This window comes from Marmota marmota, unplaced genomic scaffold (assembly GCF_001458135.2).
Source record: "Marmota marmota marmota unplaced genomic scaffold, marMar, whole genome shotgun sequence".
In the NCBI taxonomy this organism is placed as follows: Eukaryota; Metazoa; Chordata; class Mammalia; order Rodentia; family Sciuridae; genus Marmota; species Marmota marmota.
The window spans coordinates 15,198,117-15,223,781 of NW_026000174.1; the positions used below are offsets into that span (position 1 = coordinate 15,198,117).

At 49.9% G+C, this 25,665-nt stretch overlaps 1 protein-coding gene across 1 annotated transcript; it reads left to right on the forward strand.

The window, feature by feature from the left end:
* The first annotated feature begins 176 nt into the window (after positions 1–176).
* Positions 177–23,812, forward strand: Stard10 (StAR related lipid transfer domain containing 10). The gene is made up of 6 exons (XM_015477465.2): positions 177–534; positions 19,875–20,022; positions 20,612–20,715; positions 21,364–21,481; positions 23,130–23,182; positions 23,398–23,812. Exons 1-6 carry the CDS (start codon positions 328–330, stop codon positions 23,641–23,643), a joined length of 876 nt encoding a protein of 291 aa, XP_015332951.1. The 5' UTR covers positions 177–327; the 3' UTR covers positions 23,644–23,812.
* The last annotated feature ends 1,853 nt before the right edge of the window (positions 23,813–25,665 follow it).

The window sequence follows — 25,665 nt, forward strand, 5'->3', positions numbered from 1 at the left end:
CTTCCGCGGGCCACCCGCACCCGATACGCAGCCCCCGCGCGGGACCCAGAGAGGTCTGGGGTCGCTCATGGCGGGTAGCCCCCATGACTGTCCTGTGCCCGTCCGCCCTGCCCCAGGGGCCAGCCCCTGTCTAATTACACCAGTTCAGGACCCCAGCAGCTCCACCCGCGCCCCCAGCACTCTGACTCCGGTCCCCAAACCGGTCTTGCAGGTCCCAGGAAGGTGGCGTCAGCATCTGCAACCGCGTCGACAACGTTGTCAGAGCCTCCGCGAAGGACCCAGGAGAACCGGACTAGGACAAGGGTGCTGGGCCTCCCCTCTTTCCCAATGGAGAAGTCAGCGGCCTCAACAGAGCCTCAAGGGCCACGGCCAGTCCTGGGCCGTGAAAGTGTCCAGGTGCCGGACGACCAGGACTTCCGCAGCTTCCGGTTAGAGTGTGAGGCTGAGGTGGGCTGGAATCTGACTTACAGCAAGGCTGGCGTGTCTGTGTGGGTGCAGGCTATGGAGATGGATCGGACTCTACACAAGATCAAGGTAGGGGTGCACTACTGCACCTGCAGCCTCCACCACACTTTACTGCCTCATCCCAGGGTCTCCTGTTCTTGCTGCAGGGCCACAGACCCCTGGGGGTGCATCTTGGCCCAGAAAGAGTCTCCTGCCAGGAACTAGGAGGAGGCATGGTCTACTGGGCCAAGTCTCCATTATACAGATGGGCCAACTGAGGCCTGGAAAGGGGATGTGACCCACTCTGGCTCACTCAGTCGAAACCAGGCATGCCCCTTTTTGCTGAGGAGGGGGACTGCTGCTAGGCCTATCCAGGAGAGTGGTCTCCCCCAGGGACCCCTCTGTCCAGCAAGCCTCCACTTGGCCCCTGAGTTGAGTCACCCCAGGCCAGAGACTGACCCCCTTTTTTTCCTAATTCCTAGTTCTCAGCCTGAGCTGGGTCTCCTCTCCTATTCTCTGCCTGATCTTTCCAGCCTGATCCCTTTCTCTCTCCCTTCCCTCCGTGGCAGCTCCCTGAGTTTCCAGCAGGGGCTCAGCATTGTGGCTGGCAGATTGTGATTATCAGATCATGAAGGCAGGGCTTTGATGTCCCTGCTTTGCACTGAGGCAGGCTGGGGTGGGCTGGGGAAGCAGGGAACCTGTGGTCAGGTCAGAAGCCAGCTCAGAGGACAGTTGCAGACACAGCAGCCCCTCACAGGCACCCTCTCACTCCCCTGCAGCTTCATGGTTCTCTCTCAGTCATGAGGTAGACTTGGGGTATGATGGGTAGATGGGACAGATGGGTAGGGGCCACAGTAACTTTCCTGACACCTCTGGTGTTGCTTTGAGTAACACATTTTGAGGGTGGGTAGATTTCCCTTCAGAGGGCTTCTTGCTTCCTTTCCCTTGCCCTCTTCTCCCTTTGACCTGGAGCATGTGGAGGAGTACATTCCTGTTGCCAGGGGCCAGGATGGTGGTCTTTTTAGGGAGGACCCCTCCTACCTGGAACCTAATCTTTGACTTCATTTGGGTATACTGCCTCACACCAAACTTGAGCTGTCTGACCTTTCCCTTCTGATCCTGTGCCTTTCTGCCTCATTTTGCCTTAATCATTTACTGCTTTGTCCATCTTGTCCCCACATGATGTGGCTTGCTCTTTCTGCCTTCTCTTTTCTCCTCCACAGCTCTCTGCTTACATCCTGGCCATCGGACTCTTTCTCTTTGTGTTTCCATGTGTGAGGGTGGAAGGGGGACAGCAAGAGGGGGTTCTGTCTGTTCCCAGGCTGGAGGACCCTGGGCTGGGATTTCTCAAATCCATGTCTGAACTGAGGAGCAGGGAAGGATAGGGCAGCTAAGAGGTTCTAGCTTGATACTGCCTGAGGCAGGAGGGACAGATTCTATCTTCCCCACCATCAGGGCAGGGATGTTTGTTGAAGGAAGGTGGGGAAGGAAGAGACTAAGGAACAAAGCTAATGAAAATTGAGTAAGGTGGATACAAGGGAGCCTGATTGTGACCCGAGAAGGGCTTTTGGCTGGTAGTGCTCAGGGAGGTGGGAAAGTGTAGTTTCTTCACTAAGGTTGGTTCTGGGGGGTGGGTACTCCCACCCTCTGTCAACAGGGTGGAGCTGTCTCCTCCATCTGGCTTGGTTAATCAGTAAACCCAACTCAGCCCAGAGTTGGCAGGTCTGGGGGCCAAGTTGCCACAGTAGACCCCATGTGACCAGGTCAGACTTGTCAGGTGGCCTTCCTTGGGGGTGGAAGTCTTAGAAAAACTGGGATGTTCTGGGCAGGGTGTATATCCTGGCTCTACTTCCCTCTCAGACTGAGCAGAGGCTGGAGGTGCCAGAGGGGCCTTTGAAAGCCCTGTTTCATACTTCCCTTCCCCCCACACTGGGGTACAGGTAGTGAGGCCCAGAGGAGTCAGGAGCCAGCCCAGGGTCACACAGCCAAGTTCTAGCAGAGCTGGCTTAGAGCCCAGATGTGCTAGCCTCCCAGTCCTACCCTCTCCCTTACTTTTCTCCTCATGCTGCCCCCAGCTCTTTTCCCTGCAGTAGAGGAGGTGAGCAGAGCCTAGACCTATGGAGGAGACTAACACCTTGGTCATAAGCATCCCCAGGGCCAGCCCCCCTTCCTTTCCTTTCAGCATAGCAGATGGAACTCTGGGAGCTAGGCAAAGGCCTCTTTGAGCTACCCATCCCCAAAATTCCAGGACTCTCAGGTGCCATGCAGCTAATCCTATTTCTGATAAGAGCTCCTTCTCTGAGCCAAGCATGTTTCTCCTTCAACTAATTCACCCTCAGGCAAGTCCTGGGCAGTAGTAGACTTGTTGCCTTGTTACAAAGAAACTGAGGCTGAAAGAGAAGATGTCCTTTGCCTAAGGTCATACAGCAGTTGAAGCAACTGGCTGCACAGCCTCTGCCCCTCCGTGCATAGGCTCACATCATTAGGCAACATCTGGCCTTTAACCCCATCAATAATTCTTTGAAGAATCAAGGACACAATGTTTTCATCATCCCTTTCTTGTTTGATAGATGACAAAGCTGAAGCCTGCAAAGGGGAGTGACTTGTCAAGGTCAGACAGCAGGTTGAAGCCAGAGTTCCAGGGATGACTGGGTCACCCCAGGAAGCTTGGACTCAACTGCACGTGTTTGTTGAGCTTTGTTCCACTCCTCCCTCTTCTCTCCTGTCCCAGCCAGCTGCCCCTAGACATGCCCTGTGTTCATAATGGAAGGGGAAAGGCATGTGTGTGGAGAGATCCATCTACTTATTTATTTGATTGATTTCCTTCTCTTCTTCCTACCCTGGTGTCCAGAGGTCCCTGGAAGCCATCACTTGGCTCTGGGCCCAGCAGTTGGAACCAGGACAAAGGAAAGGGGCTGTTGGAGGCCACTTTCACTCTTCCCTTTTTCTGATTTCCATTCTGGCCTGGCCTCAGGCCTGTACCATACTCTAGGTACTGGACAGGAGTCAGATACTGCCTCCTGAGAGTTCAGGCCTTGTACCAGAGGCAGACACTGAACATGGATCTTGTGTACAAGGCAAAGAGCTGCTTGGAACCTGAACCCGAACCCAGGTCTCCCAAATGCCAGGCCTGCTCCCCCATGGTTCCCTTAGAGGTATAAGAAACGAAAACCTAGAGATTGTGTCCATCATTCAACTAGGGCCATCTGGGGAACCAGTCTTAGCTATGGTGTCCTCTTGCCAAGTGTGACTGTGGACAAGTTCCTGCCTATCTCTGGACCGTTTGTCCATTTGTGCCAGTGGGCCCTTCTGACCCCAAAGGCCTCTGAACTGAGTGCCTGGGCCAGGAAGGAAGGTGGAAGGACGGGACTAAGGAACAAAGCGAATGAAAAGTGAGACGAGGAGCAGAGGGCAGATAGCAGATGACATGGCCTGCTCAGCCTGGATGCCATGTGCTCAGGGCCCTTTATTTCTGCTGCATGCCTAGCCTTGTGCATGGCTAGCCATGTGAGGAGGCAGAGGATGAGAACTGGGCCTTTCCAGAGTCTGCTGGAGAGGGAACAGAAAATTCCAGGTGACCCTTGCCTACCACACAGGGTACATATTCACAGGCTACTCAGAGGCAGGGCTGGGGCCTGGTGGGAGTTCATACCTAGGACAGGTGCCGGGTGCAGGCTGGGTTGGAGGGCCCTTGAGAGTCTTGGTTCTAAAGCAGGTGTGGGATATCTCTTGTGGGAGTGTAGCAGAGAACCTGAAGTTCCTCTTGCCACAGGAAACTGAGCAGTGGGGACCTGTTTCCACTGACTTCCTGTCTGCAGCCCCTCCCCTTCCCCTTTGAAGGAAGCTGTAGTGGCCCCCTTTCAGCCCTGTCTCACTGACCACCTGCCCCACATCACCGGCTCTCTGAACTCAGTGCCTGGGCCAGGAAGGAAGGTGGAAGGAATGGACTAAGGAACGGGACTAAGGAAGGGACTAAGGGTTCCAAACTCAAGCCAGTGCTCAGGTCTTACTCCCTGCTCCCTTCCCTTCAGTGCCTCTGTGAAACACAGCTCACTCAGGGATCTCCAAGGGCCCTTCTTACTCTTAGCCAGTGGGCCCTGCTGCTTACTCTTACTTCTTATTCTTACAGCCTGAAACTTAAAAGTGTCTTGGGGAAGGCGGGGCCAGGGCCAGGACTCTTGGCAACTGTCCTACAGGGTATGGCTATTAGCTTCATCAAACAGGCATGGAAATTGAGGCTTGGAGCAGGAATTCTCATGTTTAAGGCCAAACAACTAGAACTGCCTCAAGTTGGGTCAGAACCCAGGTCCTTGGATCCTTAAGGCTGAGTTCCCTTGGCAACTTGGGTCTAGTTATTAGTGTGGTTAGGCTCTTCTCTCTCCAGACCTGTGGCTCAGAACTTATCTTTCCCTTCATCCTTGGGTCACCCTGTGCTGTGTCACTGTGGGAGGGCACCCTGGAGGGCTCCCAGCTGGGCAAGAGCCTACTCCTTACTGTGTGACCTTGGGGGGCCATTTTACTTTCCTGGGTCCATTTTCTTTTGTTCTATTATTTTATTTTTTTCTCCTGGTGCTGGGGATTGAACCCAGGAACTCACTGGTGCTAGACAAGTGCTCTGCCACTGAGCTACATCCCAAGCCCTTTTTATTTTTATTTTTATTTTGACAACAATGTCTCACTAAGTAGTCCAGACTGGCCTCAAACCATGATTGTCCTGCTTCAGCCTCCCAAGTAGCTGGGATTATAGGTGTGTGCTAACATGCCTGGCTGGCTTTATTTTCTTATCTATGTGGCAGGGGCAGGAATTAATCTGATTTTAGGGCCTTGGACTATATGAGTTCAGGTCCAGGCTTGGCCTCTGCACTCTCTGGGGCTCAGTTTTCTCATCTCTACAGAAAGTTTCTGGGCAGGAGCTTTGTAGAGACTTTATTAACCTTAGGCCAGGGTAGGAAGACTTCACTGCTAGATACAGAGTACTGATGAATGTTAAGGCCTTGATAATTTGTGCCACGAGGGGGCTTTGAATTCAAAATTAGGTCTTGAGGACCCCAGCCCTGCTAGCTCTAGACTGTCTTGGCATGGGGGAAACTGCAAGAGGTAGCTCTAGAGCTGTCTTTAGGGAACAGGCTGCCAGAGATCATGCCCTAGGTAGGTAGTTTCCAGACTTTGGAGTAGGGACCTCAGGGAAAGTTTAGAGGTGAATGGAGGTATTAGGGAAGCCCTCCTGCCAGAGGTGCCTGGTTGAGTTGAGGATATAGGGGAGAGAGCATCAGAGTCCTGGCTATGTGGCTCCAGGCAGGTTGTCTCTGCCTAGGCTTCAGCTTCCTCCTCTTTAAACGTGGATAGTAGCACCGGGCCGCCCTGCCTTCTTTGGGTACTTTGTTCATTCATTTGCTCTTTCAGTGTGATAGCCTTTCCTTGCCTGGCTTTCTGCTGGAGGTGGGGGATAGTGGGGAATCAGACCCTCCCTCAAGGCGCTCCCAGTTGGATGCTGAGCCAGACACTTGTCACAAAAGCTGTGGAAATCCAGAGGGGTCAGGCCTTGGGGGTCAGGGAAGGTTTCACAGAGGAGGAACTCTGAGGTGATCTCTTTGGAATTCAGTGGAGAAAGAGAAGTACAAGTTTGATAGCATCAGAAGCATAGAAGATCTGTATGAAAGCCCTGAGGCAGAAAACAAGGCAGTGCACGTGGAGAACTATAAGGTGATGAGTATGGGGACTGGAGGAGGTTAGAGAGCTAGGCCAGGGGCCTGGGTTGTGAGGTCTCAGGGGAGGGTTTTAAACAAAGGAGGAGGTGGGAAATGCTGTTGCTGCCCTGTGTGTCCAGAGAGAGGTGCCAACCCTATACCAAAGCAGGGCTGTGGTAAGTAGGGCTAAGAATTACATCCAGAGAGATTTAGGAGGGGTAACGGAGGGGACATGGTGGTCACCACATAACTCTGTGCGATGTGTGAACTGTGAACTAGTGCAGGCTGGGGTGTTAGGTGGTAGGGATGTGCATCCTCTTTGCACCTGCCCTAGGAGTGGGGTGGGGTGCCTCCAGTCTGTCCCTGTCGGGAGATGAAGATCCCCAGCCCCCAGACTGGCTCTCTGTCCTCCACAACCAGCTCCCCAGGCTCTGGCTTTTAAACTTTAACGAGCCCCAGCTCAGTTTCTAGCCGAGAGTCTTTAAAGTTTCAGGAGATGAGAGAAAGGAGGAATCCTGGAGACAGCTGGGTTTTCTTTCTTTCCCCTGCATCTCCACGCCTGGCTGGGCTGCCTGGAGCCAGAGCTGTATGCTTCATGACCCCAGAGGCCTGGCACTCTGTGGGGATCTGGGTTCTTGGCTGGACTGTTCCAGGCTGTTTCTGAGGGACAGTGGTCATAGGCCTGTGTGCCTAGAATAGATGGGTAGAGACCTATTCAAGCTCTGACCACTCACTCTTGCCTCTGACCCGGCAAATGATCATGCTTTGGCAACTGGTGGGGGGAAGGCATCAGACCAGGTGTCAGGCTGGAGGTGTCCCCACTCTTCTTCATGCCTTCCCTTGGCATGCTTGAACTGGCTTTGATGCTCTGGAGTCCTGGAGACTAAGAAACATGTGCATGGAGGGCCCCATGCCATGGGTATGGAGGGCCCCATGCCAAATTCAGGGTCCTCTCACCTGTCATTAAAGAGAGTCTGGGGCAGCTGGCACATTTCTCTGGGACTTTAACATACCACTGCTTTCCTGTCTCAGCCTGGGCTTGCTAAAGGCAGATATCTGCCACCTCTGACATCTTTCTAGAATGCTTATATCTGGGGCCAGGTGAACAATCTGCACTTTTGGGCAGTGGGAGTGACTCCTGCCTCAGATCTCCCATATGGTGCCTAGGCCACTTACTTAATTTCATCCTTTGGGTTTCATTACACAACACCCATCTGCCATTGACTCTCAGATCCCTTTTTACATCTTCTGGTCCCTGCTCTCTGTCCTTGGGTCCTTTTAGATTGCCTGGGACCTGTTACTAAGTGAGGGAGGTGATGAGTCTTGAGGCAGAGGCCCTCTAGCCAGAGTGGGTGGAGCTCTCTGTGTGTCTCCAACATGCGTGCATTCACTCATTCACTAATTCCCCACATTTGCTGAGTACATACCATATGACAAGTATGTGTTATGTCCAGGAATTTAGCATCAAACTACACAGATCAGACCCTGCTGTCATGGGGTTTACATCCTGAAGGGGAAGCCAGCAAAAGGGAAGCAAACGATTGAATAAGAGACCAGATTACAATCGTGTGAGGACAGGACAATGTAATGGGGTTGAGGATTCTATGTCAGGGCTTTGTGAGTGGAGCTGGATTGTGGGTGACTGTGTGTGATGTGGACCATTGGATGGACTGTGAACCCCCTAAAGCAGGTACCAGGATGCCCATCTCCTCTTCCTGCCCAGTTAACAGCTCTAGAGCAGGCACCAAAGATCAGTCAATCTATATTGAATACATGTGCGTGTGACTGTGGTTGTGTCTGTGCCTGAGTGTGAGACTGTGTTTCTGTGTCTGGTTTTACTCTGTGTGTGAGTCACACCCCCTCACTGCAGAAGCAGAGTTGTCTCTGATCCAATTGTGTCTCCTCAGATGTCTCTTGGCGGTACTCGCCCTCCTGACTCAACTCTGTTTCTGCCTTGGTTTCCCCTTTCTGCCCCCAGTGAAGCCTCCTGTTCTCACCTCTGGGACTGTTGGTGGGTCTCAAGGTGTCCCTTTTAGGTGTGTTTTTCTATCCCTGTCTTTGTTCCCCTCTCCCTCTATGCTTACTGCCTCTTGTCCCTTTTTCTCTACATTTTCCCAGTTTTTCTTTCTTAGAACAAACCTGTTCTCTTGCCTCCTACCCTACTCTGCCAGTCACTATGCTGGTGCTGGGGACCTGGAGATGAATAAGACCTCATCTCTCCTCCCAAAAGACTCAAGACCTGGTGGGGAGACAGAAATGGAGGCAGCCCTTCTTGAGAAGTGCTGGGACTGAGGCTTACACTGAGGCTAAAGGGGGCCAATGACTAGCAGCATGGTAGGGGAGAGAAAGAGGCTTCACCAGGAGATGGGATCTGGGTGGTGCCTGGGGGCCCAGCAGGAGTCAGGCAGCAAGCTGACAAGGCCCTGTGAGTCCCTCAGTGGGATAGGGTGCCTGTGTTTGGTAGGCATACAAGGCTGAGGGTGAGGAAGAGTGGGGACAGAGCCAGAGTGGGGAGGAAATTTTGGAATTTGGATTGTATCTTGAAGGCACAGGGAGAGAGAGAAAAAAAAAATCTTTGAGAGGAAGCTAGCAGAGGCTTTTAAGCTGGGCAGTGCCATCTTCAGCTCTGGGCTTTAGAAAGCTCCCTGGCTACAGGGAACTGATTGGCCTGGAAGCCAAAGAAAAGGATGTGGCTATAGGGCCGAAGCAGTGTTGGTGAGGCCTGCCTTGATGGGCAGAGAGGGGTTTCTGGGAAGGCTGGGTCTGAGCAGAACCCAAGGGGCAGGATTGGTAAGAGTAGAAGAGAAAGAAATGCGTCTAGAATCACACCCAGGTTTCAGGCACAGGAGGAAGGGTATGGGAGGAGAGTGGGTATTGGGGGAAGAAATGTGCTGGCCCTGGACATGGTCAGCTTGAGAGACCTGTTGGCTGTCCAGGGTGTGAGGCCCAGGAGGCTGAAGAAGATGAAGTCTGGAGCTTACTAGATTTTCAGGGGGCATCATCCATTGGTCATCCCTGAAGTCCTGTGAAGTATTTATCCTTTTATTCTTTGTCTGTCTTGATGTCCAGCGGCAGCTCTGACCCCTGTCTTATCTTCTAGGCCTGTCCACTCTCTGCCTCTCTTTCTCAGCTCTCTCTTTCCTCCATCTGGCTCCCCCTCCTCCCCCAGGATAGGAGTGAGGAGGCGGGAGGTCCAGAGTTAGGAGGTCAGCCTTTGCAATGTCAGAGCAAGATGTTCATTACTGCTGCAGAGCTGGGGCCTGCTGCCTTAGAGCCTGGGATGGGGGGTGGGGTCCAGGGAGGCTGCTGGAGACCAGCAGGAGGGCGTGGAGAAGGCAGAGCAGGAATGAGTCACTCAGCCCTGGATGGAGAGCAGCACAGAGGGCCCCGCTGGGTCTGTTTGGGGAGCTCTGTCTAGGGAGACATGGCAGCACCTCCGTTCTCCATACTGTCTCAGGGAGCCCACTTTTGTGGAAATATAAGCTTGAATTAGCTGCTGTCAGGTCTTCTTCTCATCAGAGGACCAAGCCATAGAAACTGTCTGACCATTTTATAGGTAGAAATAAATATTGAACCAAAGGAGGGGAAGGGCCATAGCACATGTGCTTTATGTATCCCCCCACCCTAGGCAGAGCCAGTCCTGACATCCCCTTCCCATTCCACTCACCCACAAAGTCCCAAACTCTAGTATGGATGCCTTGAGAACAGACCTCTTTTAGCAAGGCACTGGCTTACCTAGGATTCCTTGAGTCCCTCATAAAACAGAGCCTGATTCTTGGGGATCAGTTTCAGGGGTGGACTTTGGTTCACACTGGGTTCCTCCACTTCACTTTTCTGAATGACCATTTACCAAGGGGCATAATATTCTCTCAGGCAATTGAAAGGATGGAATTAGGTGGGTCAATAAAACCCTTAGCAAAGAATCTGGCACAGAGCTGGTACCTTCTTAACACTTGTTGAGTAGATGAATGAATAAAGAGTTTGAGGTACCCAAGGGACAGCTCCACTTGTCACCTCATCCTTGTTCACTCAGGGTCATATGTTCTCTCCTTCCCCTGACCAGTTCGACCATTTCTAGTTCTCAGGTTTGTGCCATTACCTCTGCCAGGAACCTCTCCCCCTACCCCTTTTCATTTGAGTGCCATCTGTTCTTCTGGTCTTCCTTTAGGGCTCAGCTTTCAGGCCCCTCTCTGTACCTGTATCTCCTGTTTCCTTCTGTTTCTGCCCTAACCTTCCCCTTTGCCCCACCCACCTCCTGCCCAAGGGTGGGTGGCCCCAGTCCCTTCTGGCTCCTGGTCCCAGCACAGTTTTCTGGGTTCTCAGGGCACAGAGCTGCTTGGCTATTTTTTCTTCTCTGGGGGAGTCTAGTATCCTTAGCCTTTGAGGAGCTTGGTGACATGTTGGCCCAACCAGATGCTGTGGAGCATTTTCATTACCTCAGTGTCATACAGGCAGCCTCAGGACCCAGCTCAGCTGAGCCCAGGCTTTCAGGTCCAGGAACAAGGACTTGTGGGTACAGGACAACACTTTTATTAGAAAGTGTTTTTAAAATTTGTTTTTTAGTACATTAGAATTACACATAGTAGTGGGGTTCATTTTGATATATCCATAAATGCATATAACCTAGTTTTCTTCATTTCAATCCCCAGTACTTCCTCTAAAAGTGTGTTTTTAAATATATTGTAGAAACTATATTATAGCAACAGTGACAGGAATCCAAAAATAAGAGTCTGGTGAGGTGGCAAGTGCCTATATTCCCAGCTACATGGGAGGCTGAGGCAAGAGGATCACTTGAGCCCATGAGTTCAAGGCCAGCCTGGGCAACACAGGGAGACCCCCATCTCTAAATAAATAAAAATATAAATAAATGAAAAATAAATCACCTAGAGCTTTTCCTTGGTTCCTTCTAGCTGTCTTTCACAGGTGCAATTTATACATTGTTTAAACCATGCACAGGTATTAGTTTGTATCCTGTTTTGTTCATTTAACATTTTATCTGTAGAAGTTTCTCACATTGCTACAGAGTTGTTAATTCACAAAAATTTCTGGCAGCTGCTCACCACCAGGCCTGATCTGAGTTCTGAGGTACAGACTGGTTGCTTGGCCATTGCCTCTGCTCAGTGGGAGGACATTCTGGGGAAGATACATTTTGGGTACACCTGGAGGAGGTAGTGTCTCAGTACCCCTCATGGCAGGACTGATATACATCTCCCCGCCCCTCTTCTTTTTTTTTTTTTTTTTTGGTACTGGGTATTGAACCCAGAGGCACTTTACCATTGAGCTACATCTCCAGCCCTTCTTTATTTTTATTCTTTTGAGACAGGGTCTTGCTAAATTGCTCGAGGCCTTGCTAAGTTGCTGAGGCAGGCTTTGAATTTGCAATCTTCCTGCCTCAACCTGCTGAGTTGCTGAAATTATAGGCCTGTACTGAGGACACACCTATCTCCTCTCCCCTGTTTCCCTGGAAAATCTCTTAAGCACCCTGGAATGTCAGCACCCTGAAACATCTTTTAAGATGTTTTGATGGTGGGGAAGGGTATGAGGATCAAAGTCTTTGGAGTCTCCATTCTGGTACCCTCAGAAACCAAGAGGCAAGTGGCAGGTCATCCTTCAGCTTGGTCTTGTGCTAACCTCATGGGGCTTTGGGAGTAAGGCAGTAAGCAAGCCCTGAGAGCAGAGAAATGCAGAGCAAAGGGTCCCTGGTACTGAGCCTTTGACTTCCTGTGTGCCCTGGGCAGTTTGTGCTTCTCAGAGCTTCCTCTCCTGGTCCAACATGGTAAGGACAGGGTCTGGCTGTGGGTCATGAGGTTGGAGTGGGTAGATCTGTTCAGGGCTCTAGTGTGGAGGGCTGTCAGCCCCTTTCTGTCTGCCTACCCTGTAGAGGGATCTTGGTAGTATTTTTTAAAAACTTTGTTCCTAGTCCTTTTATATCCTGCCCTTTGGGGATTAGCAGGAAGGCTCCCTTGGGCAGGGCCTGGAGAGTCAGAGAAAATTGCTGGAGAGCTCCAAGAAGGGCAGCTGCCACAGAGGGTTTATGTACAAGTCTCCTTTTATCCTCATAGTACCACTCTGAGGGGAGGATGATCCCTATTTGACAGATGATGACACTGGGACTCAGAATTTCTGTTCTTTGTCCAAATTAAGGCCATACAGCCAGAACATGAGAGGCAGATGCCTGCCTGATGCAGACCACCCAGATTTCTGGGTAAGCTATGGGTCTGTGGGTCTGGCTGGGACCAGCAGGGCAACCTGATGGGGAAGGGTTTTCAGAGGAGGTTACTAGGTGCAGCACCCCGGCACTGGGTTTCAGAAAAGCACAGTCCTGCCTTTGAGCTAGTGAGGTCTGGGGATTGAGTCAGAAACTTTGTTCAGAAGAAGAATATGTGAGCTGGGCCTTCCTGGTCAGCAAGCCCTTCTGTATTCAGTAAACACTGCCTGATAACTACCAATTAACTAAAGCAGACTCCAATTTCTAGCATGTTTGTTTTAGCTGGGCCAGTTCTACGCTGATGAAGGTGACAGAAAGTCTTAGCACTTTGGAGTCAGGAACACCTGACTCTCATTCTCTGCCCCACTGCTGTTAGCTGTGTGGCCTTGGCCAGTCATTGTAACTCTCTGGGGCTATTTCATCATCTTTCAGATGGGAATGATGATTCCCACCCAGGTATTGGAGGGTAAGAGGCATTGTCTACAAAGGATGCGGCTAGGTACCCTTGATGTTTATTAAATTCCAGTTCTCTGTGAGGTCCAGGTCCAGGTATTCCTGTCCACTTTGTGGGACAGTCAATTGTTCAGTGATTCAAAGCATGTGGTAAGGCTTGTTGAGGTTGGGATTATTGACCAGGACTGTGATTGGATTGATCCTTTGAGCCCCATCCCCTGTTGAACATTTCCTCTTGTTTAAGTATGATTCTGCTGGGAAAGGGATTTGCTTAAGTTACTTCCACTACAAAACTGTGTGCTAAAATGTTATATGTAGAATTAGTATAGTCTGTGGGATATTTGCTTTACCCTTCTTTGGGCCTCAGTTTCTCCAGTGATGATCTGAAAAATGGTGGTTGAAGAGATTATCTCCTGGATTCTGAGGATTTTGGGATAATCCATGCCCCACACATCCTATGGGCAACGATATTGGAGACTACCATGTGAGGTCTTGTGGGGAGGGTCAGACTTGGGTCCATTTGTGTGTGTCCATGTGCTTGTTACTGTCCTGACTTTTGGCTCTCAAGACCAGGGCTCAGCCTAATGGAGGTGACCTGTCTTCCTTTCCCAACTCTAGTTGGCCATCATCTGGGTCTTGGGAGAAATTCCTGTCTCCCATGTAGTAGAGATCCATGGGAGTACCTATTGGGTAGTGGGTAAGGAGTGAAGAGACAGCCTGGACATTGGATCCTCCTCTGAACCTGTTTAAGCCTCCTGGCCTTCTCCTGTGTCCTTGCAGTGCCTCAGCTGCTTATCATTTGGGGTTCAGTTGCCCTCTGCCCCCACAGTTCCTGTGTCTCCCCTTTTCAGCCCAGCTGATTCTGTGTTCGGGTCCTAGCCTCTCTTACCACTCCATTTGGTGGGGCCTCTTTGAGGCAGGACCCAGGTCTGGTTGTCCGTGGTTGGTTACCCACTTCCAGTTTCAGGCCTGGCTCACAGCAGTCTTCAGAAAGTGGTGAATGGATGAATAGAAGGGCAGGGACCAGAGTGAATCAAGAGAGGTGCCCAGAGCACAAAATATAAAGAGGTCCTTGCAAATTTGACCTTATCCATTCTAGTGTGGAAGGATGAATGGCTTCTCAGGAAGCCTGCTGAGTAGTAACAGCTATTTTTTGAGCATTCACTATGTGCTAGGCATATCACTTACATCATCTTACTCAATTATGGTATCCTCAGGAGGGAGATACTTTCTTTGGGGGGGTACCAGGGATAGAACTCAGGGGAACTCTGCCAGTGAGCCACACCCCCATCCCTATTTTGTATTTTATTTAGAGACAGGGTCTCACCGAGTTGATTAGCATCTTGCTTTTTGCTGAGGCTGGCTTTGAACTTGCGATCCTCCTGTCTCAGCCTCCCGAGTCCCTGAGATTACAGGCATGTGCTACTATACCCAGCTAGGAGATAGGTACTTTTATTCCAGTTTTCATTTCAGGAAATTGAGTTTTGTTAAATCTTGTGCCCAAGGGGAAGAGTTGGTCTTAGGTCAGAAGATTGCCAGCTTCAAAGACTGTGTAAATCTCCCCTCGTGGCCTTCCTTGCTTTTCCAGTTCCTTCTGCCTGTGAGACTGGGGATGTTGTAGGGGAGGGGAGTTCTCAGGGGTTCTGGGCAATCCCAGATACTCATGGGGACCTCCATCTCATGGGATTTTAGAGAGTGAAATGCTGGGGACAAGCCTGTAATTTCTCTGGTGACACTTGTTCCCTCTGGGTCTTGATTTTCTCAGCTGTAAAATGGCAGCATGTCAGGCTTTCTTCCCTAATCAGGCCTTAAGGACTGTGTAACCCAGCATGGTTCCTAGGCCAAACACCCACCTCCCATTCAGTTCCCATTTCCAGTGGAAGCTCAAGGGTTTCAGTCAGATGAATTGGCTTGCCTGTGACCCAATGACTGTGGGTTCTGGTCACACCTCACCCACAGTCTGCAGTGACTCAGCTCTACCCCAGCACCTGTCTCTCCTAAAGCCTCTTAGAATTACACCTTGTGGGGTGTGGCCAACACTGCCAGCACAGGAACAAAACCAGATATAATTTCCTCCACGTGGCACTGAGGTACTGCGTCCTTGGGCCTGTGGAAAGCCCCTTGGCTAGGAGCCAGGTCAGCTGCTATGGGCTTGGTATGTCTGTGGACAATTACCTTACCTGGGCACTCAGCCTGCCTCAGTTTCTCACCTAGGCCATTGCTGCCAGGGTTCTCACCTTCCCAGCAGGGTCCTGCTGCTAGCCTTCCTCCAAAACAATCTGCCACCAGCATGGGAAATCTATGAAGTTTCCTTCTTTATCTTCAAGGTAAAGTGCAGTGTTTACGCTAGTGGGCCCTTCTTCTCTCTTGTGGTTCTGCAAGTTTAGCTTCCTGTCTGCTGTCCCAGAATGGGGAGGGCTCTGGGCTCCGGAGCCACAATAGCCCTGATCCAGTAGTCTCTGGGAAGAGGATGGGCAGTGTCAGCCCTTTCCTGGGTGCATCCAGCTGTGTGGTTGGGGGTTGGGTGGTGTCAGGCCTGGCTCCAGAGAAGGTGCAGTTACAGTTTGGATTCTAATTTAAGAAGCAGAGTTTTGGGCTGGGGTTGTGGCTCAGTGGTAGAGCACTTGCCTAGAACATGTGAGGCACTTGGTTTGATCCTTGGCACCACATAAAAATCAATAAATAAAATTAAGGTACTGTGTCCACCTATAGCTGAAAAATATATTAAAAAAAAAAAAAGGAAGCAGAGTTTTGTTGTCACTGCCCCACGTACATTCACTGTCCAGCATAACATGTTTTGAGGTCTTGCAAAACCAGTCCAGCTTCCAAAACTTGGATTTAGAGAAACTTTGATTTCCTCAGAAGTCACACTGAGTGCTCCCTGATGGTTAAGGTATAGGAAGACCTGGTTTTGAATCCTGCCTTCTTGCTTTCTTGCTATGTGATCTGGGCAAGTTTTTTACTTTTCTGGGCTTTGTGTTGTTTTGTAGCACAGGAATGATAACAAAAGTTTGAGGTGAGGAATGAGCACACGCTGAATGTTAGTGCAGCATCTGGACCTTTGCGTGGCTGCTCAAGAGAAGGCTGTTTGGATACTAATGGTGGTGCCCATCTGGCTTCTGCTGTCTTCTCCAACTCCTTTCTCACCATTGCATCCTTTCCATCACTTTGGTCACTCACTCCCTCGTGTCTCAGTCATCTCCTTCAGTCTAGTATAGTTCTCGAGTCTTTCCTTGGCTCTTATAATCATGGCACTTCTACGCCAGTTCTTTTGTAAACTGTCCCCATTTGGGGTTTGTCAGATGTTTCCTTATGATTAATGTTATGCACTCTTGGTGGAGATATCACATAAGCGATTCCATAATTTTTTTCAGTGCATCCTATCAGGTGACACCTGGTTGTAGCTTCTCCTGTTACTAATGTTATTCACTTTGATCATTTAATTGAGGTAATATCTGTCAGTCTTCTATATTATAAAGTTACTCATTTTCCCTTTGTAATTAATAACTTTTAATAGGAAGGTACTTGGAAACTGTAAATATACCCTATTCCTCATCAAACATTCCTTATTCATACCTGGGTATATTTTGGTTTCTTATTTTACTCAATGGAGTATAATCTGTTGCTATCATTATTTAAATACAGTTTGTCACAAATTTAGCCCATGGTAGTTTGGCTGGAATTAAGGAGTTTCCCAGGATTCGAGTCTTTCAGTGATAAAATTGGGAGAGTCCTAGGCAAACCCCTGTATTTTTGCCTACTACCTCTGGGCTTTTGCCCTGGCTGTTCTCTCTGGCAAGACCACTTGGCAAACCCCTTGCTCCTAGACTGAGCTTCTCTGTGAAACCTGAGCCCCCCACCCACCCCAGGAGCCAATCTCTTCTGAGCCCCCACTGAGCATTTCAGGGCACCTGGAAGCTTCCCAAGGACAAGCCTCATATTCATCTCTGACTCCTTTGGGCTAAGGACTGTGCTGAAAGGGGGCTGCTAGTTAAATGGTTGGATCTAGTCATACCCTCTCATGCAGCAGAAAAGCAAACAGTGCAGAAAGGAAGGGTGACTTGTTCAGGGTCACACTTTGCAGGCTAGAGTCTGCCCTTTGACTTTTTTTTTTTTTGGTACTGGGGATTGAACCCAGGGCTTTACGTGTGCTGCTAAGCAGCACTGTACCACTGAAGTGCCCCCAGCCCAGGCTTTAATTTTCTTAATTCTAAAGTGAGGTTAAGACCTCAGAGCATTGCTATGAGAAGAAAATGAGGTACTGTGCATAAAACACTTAGTATAGTATATGTCACATTATCCCTGGGGATCTTTTTATTTTTTAAAAATTTTATTATTAGCTGAGCAGGGTGGCACATCCCAGCAACTCGGAAAGCTGAGGCAGGAGAATCACAAGTTCAAGGCTACCCCAGGCAATCTTGTGAGATATGTCTCAAAATAAAATATAAAAAGGGCTGGGGGAGTAGCTCAGTGGTAAAGTGTCTCTGAGTTCAATTCCCAGTACTGAAAAACTTTTTTTCATTATTTTAGAAGCAGTATTATAAGATTAGAAATACAGATAAGCAAAAAGAAGATAAAACCATATAGAGATTACCACTGTTAACACCTTAATAGTTGTGCTTCCTTAGTGAGATCCTTCTCCATTCCTTTTCTTCTTCTTCTTTCCTTCCTTCCTTTCTCATGGTGATCAAACCCAGGGACATTTTACCACTGAGCTATATCCCCAGACATTTTATTTGTATTTTGAGACAGGGTTTTGCTAAGCTGCTTAGAGCCTCACAAGTTGCTGAAACTGGCTTTGAACTTATGATCCTCCTGCCTCAGCCTCCTGAGTCACTGGGATTATAGGTGTGTACCACCACACCTGGCTTCCTGAACTTTTCTCTGAATCAACCAATTAATCTATCTATCTGTCTACCTATCTATCTATATCTTTTTTTCCACAAAGAGATTATACTGTTCATTTCTTTTATCCGCCCCCCCCCCCCAGGCCTCACGATGCTAGGCAAATGCCTTGCCACTGAATTACATCCCCAGCCTCTGTACATTCCGTTTTGTAATCTGCTTTTTTTTTTTCCTGGCAGAACTCTCCTCTGTACATTTTTAGTGCATCTAATACTGACCACCTTCATGTTTCTCCAGTTGTCCCCAAAATGTTCTTTATAGCTGGTGTGTCCAGATCAGTATGCAATCCAGGATCACACTTTACATGTGGCTGTTATGTCCTTTGTCCGTTAAACCCAGTCCCTTTATTATGACATTGACCTGTCCATATGAAATTGACCTGCAGAAGAAAGCAGGCCACTAGCCCTAAAGAATGTCTCAGTATTTGGCTTTGTCTGGTTATAGTCTCATGGTGTCACTTAGCTTGTACCTTTGACCTCTGTATTTTCTGTAATCTGAAGTTATTTACAGGATTTGATGAGTTTCTTGGTACCTAGAATACCCCACAAGTGTGGTGTGGCCTTCCTGTCACCATTAGTGGCACCAAGGCCTACCTCTTAGGGTTGCATGCATCCCCTTGTGAGTAGAAGTAATATGTGTGTAGTCATTGTACTGTCATGTGTAACTAATTAAAACAAAACAAAAAAAAATGATTAGCATTTTAAATTTGCTGTAAAATAATAATAAAATTATATATGTATTAGAAAAAAAAGAGAAAGTAATATGTGAGGATTCTCCAACTCCGAATGCCAGTTCCTTTTTTGGGGGGATGGGTAATGGAGACTGAACTCTGAGGCATTCGACCACTAAGCCACATCCCCAGCCATATTTTGTATTTTATTTAGACATAGGGTCTCACTGAGTTGTTAAGCAGCTCGTCGTTAGTAAGGCTGGCTTTGGACTTGTGATCCTCCTGCCTCAGCCTCTAGAGCCACTGGGATTAGGCATGTGCCACCATGCCCAGCTGAATGCCAGGTCTGGGAGACCTTTTTTTTTTTTTTTTTCCTTTCTTTCTTTTTTTCTGTAGTGGGAATTAAACCCAGGATCTTGTACATGTTAGGCAAATACTCTACTCTTTTTTTTTTTTTTTTTAGTTGTTGATGTACTTTTATATTTATATGTGGTGCTGAGGATTGAACCCAGTGCCTCACACATGCTAGGCAAGTGCTCTGCCACTAAGCCAGGACCCCAGCCCCCAAATACTCTACTCTTAATGAGTCATATGCTCAACCCAGAATCCCTTTTTAGACTACACAAAAACACTTGTCAATTTGTTAAGGATAACTTGATCTTGAGGGCTGTGCTCTTTGGTAGGAAGAAAAAATTACAGAACAAGTACGTTGACTGAGTTTCATTTTTCTTTGCGAGTGCAAATCTCAAGAAACCTGGTTCTGATTTTACTTGCTTCCCAGACATGTGAGCTGGGTTAAATCCCTACATTGCTTCTTTACCAGCTGGGTGACCTTGGGCACATTACCTAACCTCATTGAGCCTCAAATTCCTCCTTGGATTTCTTGTCTGGTAGAGTTGTTGGGAGAGTTAAATAAAACAAGGTATGCTTGGCTGTTTCTCCCCTAGATGGAAAGCTCTTTGCAGGCAAGACTAGTAAATAATTAATAAACTAATAATAATAAATAGTAAGACATCTAGAGGTGTTTGTGGAATGAAAATACACATGCAGGAGGACAAGTGGTATGGCTAGGTGATAAGTACTAGGGAGGGAAGCCGTCATCCATCCAGGTGTTCGTTTTTTTACTTGTGCTCTCATTTCATTGACATATAGCCATCCCAGGCTCCACAGCGAATCAGCTGTGAGCCTCTGACCCCGAGGAGCTCACCAGGGTCTGGAAAGGCATGGACAGAGACTCAGGGTGGGGACCTGGAAGGTCTGACTGGGAAGACTTCCTGGAGGAGACTGGGCTGAAAATAGGGAGATGACCTTTGGATACAGGGGCTCTGTTTCCTGGCACAGGAGGCTTCTGGAGAAGGTTTATGGTAAGAAGTGAGTCCATGCTGGCTTCAGAGGTCCCTGATCCTTTTCTCCTTCTTCTCCTTCCTCCTTTGCCTGTCTGTCTACCCTTCACCCTGGCTAGGGCCCTGAGCCCTGTGTGATACTGACAACCCATGTCTGTCTGCAGTGCCGTATGGAGTGCCGTGATGTGCCAGCAGAGACACTCTACGATGTCCTACACGACATTGAGTACCGAAAGAAATGGGACAGCAACGTCATTGAAACTTTCGACATCGCCCGTTTGACAGTCAACGCTGATGTGGGCTATTATTCTTGTGAGCAGGCGCAGCACACCGAGCCCAACCCCTTGGCCTCCATCCAGACCTCCCCCAAGCCTCCTCCTGTCACCTTCCCTCCCTGTGGCCATTCCCATGGCCAGGCTGCTCAGACACCTGAGACTGAAGGATGCCTGCTTCTAGATACTTGGGTACACATAGGTACACTCACTAACACATATGTAGTTACATGTTCATGAACACTACACATACAAACATGCATCCACACAGTTGTGTACACAACCCATAAAATGTGTCACATCCTTAGGCATATATTTTCATAACACACATTCATAATAATACTGTTTTTCTCTCATCACATATTCATATATACAAACTGGCCAGACCAGCAAGGTAAGGGCTATGTGAGGTTGTGAGGAGCAGGGATAGCTAGACAGTAGGGACAAGGGATATTCTCTGTCTCTTCTCTGGTTCCAATGTGGGAGTGTCCTGGTGGGGGTGGGTAACTGTTTGGATCAGCAGGAGCTGGCAGTTAACTAGGCATCCCTCCGTTGCCAGCCTCTGCCACACCCTCACTTGCAGGCAGGAGGACCAGTGGTCTGGCTGAACTGTCCCTTGCCCTCCACAGGGAGGTGTCCCAAGCCTCTGAAGAACCGTGATGTCATCACCCTCCGCTCCTGGCTCCCCATGGGCACTGATTACATCATCATGAACTACTCAGTCAAACATCCTGTGAGTCCATCTGCCTTCCTTGCTGGGTGGGTGAGGCAAGGTGCCAGGCAAGGCTGGGCCATGGCTGACACCATGACTTCTCTGTGACTTTGGGCAGGCAGGGGGCTCTGTGGCCCTCAGTTTCCTTTCTGACAGGATAATGGCTTCTGTCTCCCTGCTTGGGCACTCAAGTACATCAGAAGAGGGTAGTTTGGGCCATTTCTGTGGAGAGGGGATGGGTTGGGGTGGCCTTGGTTTGATTGAGCACTGGGTGAAGCTGGACAGAATATAGAGAAGCAAGATGTGAGTGGCAGTGTCCTGTGGACCTCCCTGAGGTGGGGCCATTTTAATCACCCTGGGCAGGAAGAATAGGCAGGTATGGTTGGCCTGGACAAGGGTTGAGTGTCTATGTGAACTCATAAGCCTTGATCCCAGGCTGGGAGATTTCCTATGGGAATAAGGAAAGCCTTAAGGAGGGCAAGGATGATCTGATCTGATTCTTACCTTTCTCCTTGCCCCAGCATCAGGTCTGGCTTGGCACAGACACCAGAGGATGTGAACTAACTGTGTGTGTGTGTGTGTGTGTGTGTGTGTGTGTGTGTGTGTATCTCAAAGACATCTCTTTTGCCCCCATGCTGAGTCTCACCTCCCTGTACCTTCCATCCCCAGAAATACCCACCTCGAAAAGACTTGGTCCGAGCTGTGTCCATCCAGACGGGCTACCTCATCCAGAGCACTGGGCCCAAGAGCTGCGTCATCACCTACCTGGCCCAGGTGGACCCCAAAGGTGAGGGCTTGGCCCTGGCAGCCTGTCATGGGATCCTTCCCTATACTACACGGGATGGGCTTGATCAACTAGGGGTTCAGAGGCCATTTGTTAGGAGATGTCTTGTACTTGGGCATCTCTACCCAAAGTCAATGGAATGAAAAGAATGGGCCAAGGTGGTAGCTTCTGCTCCTCTGAGGAGACTTGGAACTTTCTTCCTGGGCCCTCACATTTCCAGCTCAGATCTGTTTCTGTTCACTATCTGTTATAGCTCTGTCTTTTGGGCTCCCATCCTCTGTCTATTCAGGAAGCCTGGGTTTTCTAGGACTGCCTTTTCTTGGGAGGGCTCAGCCACTCCTGGGGCTGCTTTTGAAGTTGACCACACATCTCTTTCTGCTGAGATACAGGTCCCCGTGGCCACTGATTTCCTGCACATTCTCCCTCAGGAGGTCTTCTTGGTACCTGAGACTCAGCATCCAAAGCTAAGCTCACCATCACCCCTCTCCACCTCTCCTTCTCCTAAGTCTCTGCCTTCCAGTCACCCCACCTGGTCAGCTGGAGCCTCAGCTCCCAAATCCAGTTCCTGATTCTTAATGATTCTGCCTCAGACATAGCTCCTGAATCTGCCATTTTTCTGCATATTCAGCTGCCCTATCTGTCCGTACCAGTTACTGGAGGAAGTTTTCTAAAATGACTGCATCCATTTAAAATGCCTCTCTGACTCTCTGATGTCTCAGGATATAGTCTGAACCCCCTCCCCAGGTTTCTTAGTCCCTCCATGCCCCTACACTTTTCCACTCCCCTGACTTTTCCTTCAGATATACCTCTCTTCCCTTACTTAGCCCTCCAAGCCTGCTTCAGGTGTCACCTCTTCTGTCACTAATGCTCAGGGGAGTACCTGCTCCCTACTCTGGCCCACTTCCCTTTAGAATACCTGGCACATGGTTGAGCCCCCAGACAGTGAGTTCCTCTTTGGATCTCCAAGGCTGGTTGAGGGTAGGTATCACAGTGAATGTGGAGTGAGTGGGTGACTGAATGAGTGACTAAAGGATGGTTAAATCTTGAACATCCTTGCTAGGTTCAAGTCCCCAGAGTCATAGTGGTCCTAGTGCAGGGTTCCCAGGTCTCACTGAGTGTATTGGCTGTCAGAGGCAGAGCAGATTCTTGGCAGTGAGGTAGTTGGAGAGCTGGGCTGTAAATTCCAGGTCAAGCCAGGCTGGGGTGTTCAATAAGATGCCTGCATAGTTAGAACAGGGGATGGAAGGACAGCCAGAGGAGGGGCTGAGCATCAAGGCCCAGTTATGGTAGTGGGGTTAAGAATGAGAAGGGACATCAGTGTAAAAGGAGGAAGGAGGCAGGCTGGAGCTTGGTGGGTCAGAAATTCAACCCACAAGTAGCCTGGGGTTACCTAGGACCCTGTGGTTTTCTTCCATGCATTCTTGGAGCTCAGCAAAGGGACAGTGGGGGCAGAGTTGACCCCAGGACCTTGAGGAGTGAGGTGGGAAGGACTCAGGAAGACGTCTTGTAGGATTGCCTCACTCATCCCTTCCTGTGGAGTAAAGGGAGGCCTTCCAGGAATGCTAAGCTGAGGGAAGGGGCTGGGAATTGATGGGGGCTGGGTGTCTGAGGCTGCTTCCTCCCTTCTCACCACATTTCCCTGCCCTCTTAGGCTCCTTACCCAAGTGGGTAGTGAATAAATCTTCTCAGTTCCTGGCTCCCAAGGTGAGTGGCCTTGGGACTTCAAGGTTCTGGAGGCTGGGGGAGAGGACATTGGGGATGTTAGGGTGAGGGGGTGGAAACAGGGATGGACACTGGGGCAGGGGATAAGGGACCAAGTTATAAAACCCACAAGAGTTGGGAAACTGGTGGTGCTGGGAGGGGTTTGGGAAATTCCTAGTCCTGCTGGCACCCCTGACACTCGGGTATCGGGTCTGCAGGCCATGAAGAAGATGTACAAGGCATGTGTCAAGTACCCTGAGTGGAAGCAGAAGCATCAGCCACACTTCAAGCCATGGCTGCACCCAGAGCAGAGCCCATTGCCCAGCCTGGCACTGTCGGAGCTGTCAGTGCAGCACGCAGACTCACTGGAGAACATCGACGAGAGCGCAGTGGCAGAGAGCAGGGAGGAGCGAGTGGGTGGTGCAGGTGGCGAGGGCAGTGATGATGACACCTCGCTCACCTGAGTGCAGCACTGCTGCATGGACTGAGACCGGACTGGGGCTGAGCCCTGGGGCATGGATCCTCCCGCACTTCCTCCTGTCTCTCACCCTGCCTCCTGGGGGCCTTGGGCTGTGCCCAGGCGGCATTGCAGCCTGGCTGGACACAGCCCCAATAAACGATCCCACAGCCTCAGCTGGCTCTTCACTGTGCCTGCTTCCCACCTGCTCCAGCACTGCCACTGCCCTGGTTCCCTGGTTCTTCAGTTAATTTTGTTAATGATATTATTGCTTGCCTGGCCTTTGATCCTTTGGGCATCTTATTTGCCCATATGTAGCTGGGGCAGTTATTGCCCCCTTGTTCTGTCCATTTTCACTCATACATCCACCTGTCCTTGTTGCATGTTCACTTTGCCATTTGTTCCAGGCTATCTGATTGCCCTCAACTGATCTAAGGGAGGGAGCAGGCCTGACTATAGGCCTCTCATCATGGGTTGGAGAGTGGGGTTCTACAATGTGACCTCTGTTTCAAGGCCCCTTAGGTTCAACCTATGGAATGGATATCTGATGATCTCCTGTCATCACAGAAGGGAAGGGGATGGATCTGTAGGTCTCAGGCCACAGAGCTATGGGTCTCAGAGCTGAGGCTGAGGCAGTATATTATAGAGGAGGGAGTTCATGAGTGCAGGTGAGGGTCATTGACTCTACTGCAGTGGAAGGGACAGGCTCTGTTGTTGCACCCTTCTTAGTTTTTTCTGAAGGTTTCTGGACTCTGTTAACAGAAATGGTGGGGCCTCAGGCCTCCATCCCCTTTCTAGTGGCCAGATGCCAGCCTCCTTGCCCTGTGCTTCACCTGACTACTCTTAGATCTAGAGGTAGGCCTAGGCTTTATCTGTTCTTTGTGGCCTCTCTGTTGCCCGAGTGAGGGCCCTGTGTTCTGCTCCTCTCCAGTAATTTAGGTCCTATGCAAACTTGGGGCTTAAAATTTCTCCCCAAGGTCTGGCTTTTTTTTTTTTTTTTTTTTTTTTTCCCCTTCTGGAAAGTTGCTTGCCTTAGTGCTGCCAGTGGAAGACATAATCTACTCAGAGTCAGGTCCTTCTGAGGGGAAAGGCAGATGGCTAATGAGGGTGGGCAGGAAATTCTGTCACTTACCTTGAAGGGTTCCAATCCCAGCTTTGCTCAATACTGGTTCTGTAACTTGGGGAAAGCATGGGAACTTCTTGGAGCTTCATTTCCTAATTCATAAACTGTGGTGACAATCTTTGCCTTCAAGCAAGTATGAGAATCGAGATAAAAGGAGTAAATTGCCCAGCACTATGCCTGGCATATAGTAGGTATTCAAATTAAGGGCATTTCTCTCTTATGGTAAACCCCTACACCCATCCTAGTGACAGCTGTTCTTCCAAATATCCCCACTGTGTATATGGAAAATACACAATGAAACCCAGAGAAAGTTAATGTCTCTGACTTAGCTGGACCTAGAAGTGCCTGCCAAGCCCTGGGTCCTCCTCTTTTATGTACTGGAAGGAGAGGAAGAATTTCCATTTTAAGTTCATTGAAGGAGCCTTAGGTGCTGGTACCTCAGGCTGCAGGATACAGCTCAGTGATCCTGTGACAGGACTCTTTCTTTCCCACTACCCAGGGGGATGTGGGTCCAGGGAGAGAGGAGGGATACTCTTAAAGAATGTGGGAAGAACTCCCGGAGGAGGCGTTCAGGGACCACAGTCCTCCATCCTCCACCGCCCCGCCCCCCTCCAAATCTCCTTCGCGTGTGGTGTGTTTGTATGTCCGTGTCCCTTCCCAGGGCGCTGACTCACGGGAACAGGGGTGGCGAGGCAGGGAGACTCCGGGAGAGACGGAGACTCGGCTGCCTGTGTGCAGGTGGCGGGGGGGGGGGGGGCAGACTTGGCCTTAGGAGACCCGAGGACTTGCCAGCAGCAAGAAGGGAGGAGAGAGAATCAGACCCACAGGTCTGGCAGGCGGACCAACCCCGAGGACTCAAGGATCGCTACCAGGCTGGGGGCGGGGCGGGGCCGGGTCCCTGCCCCT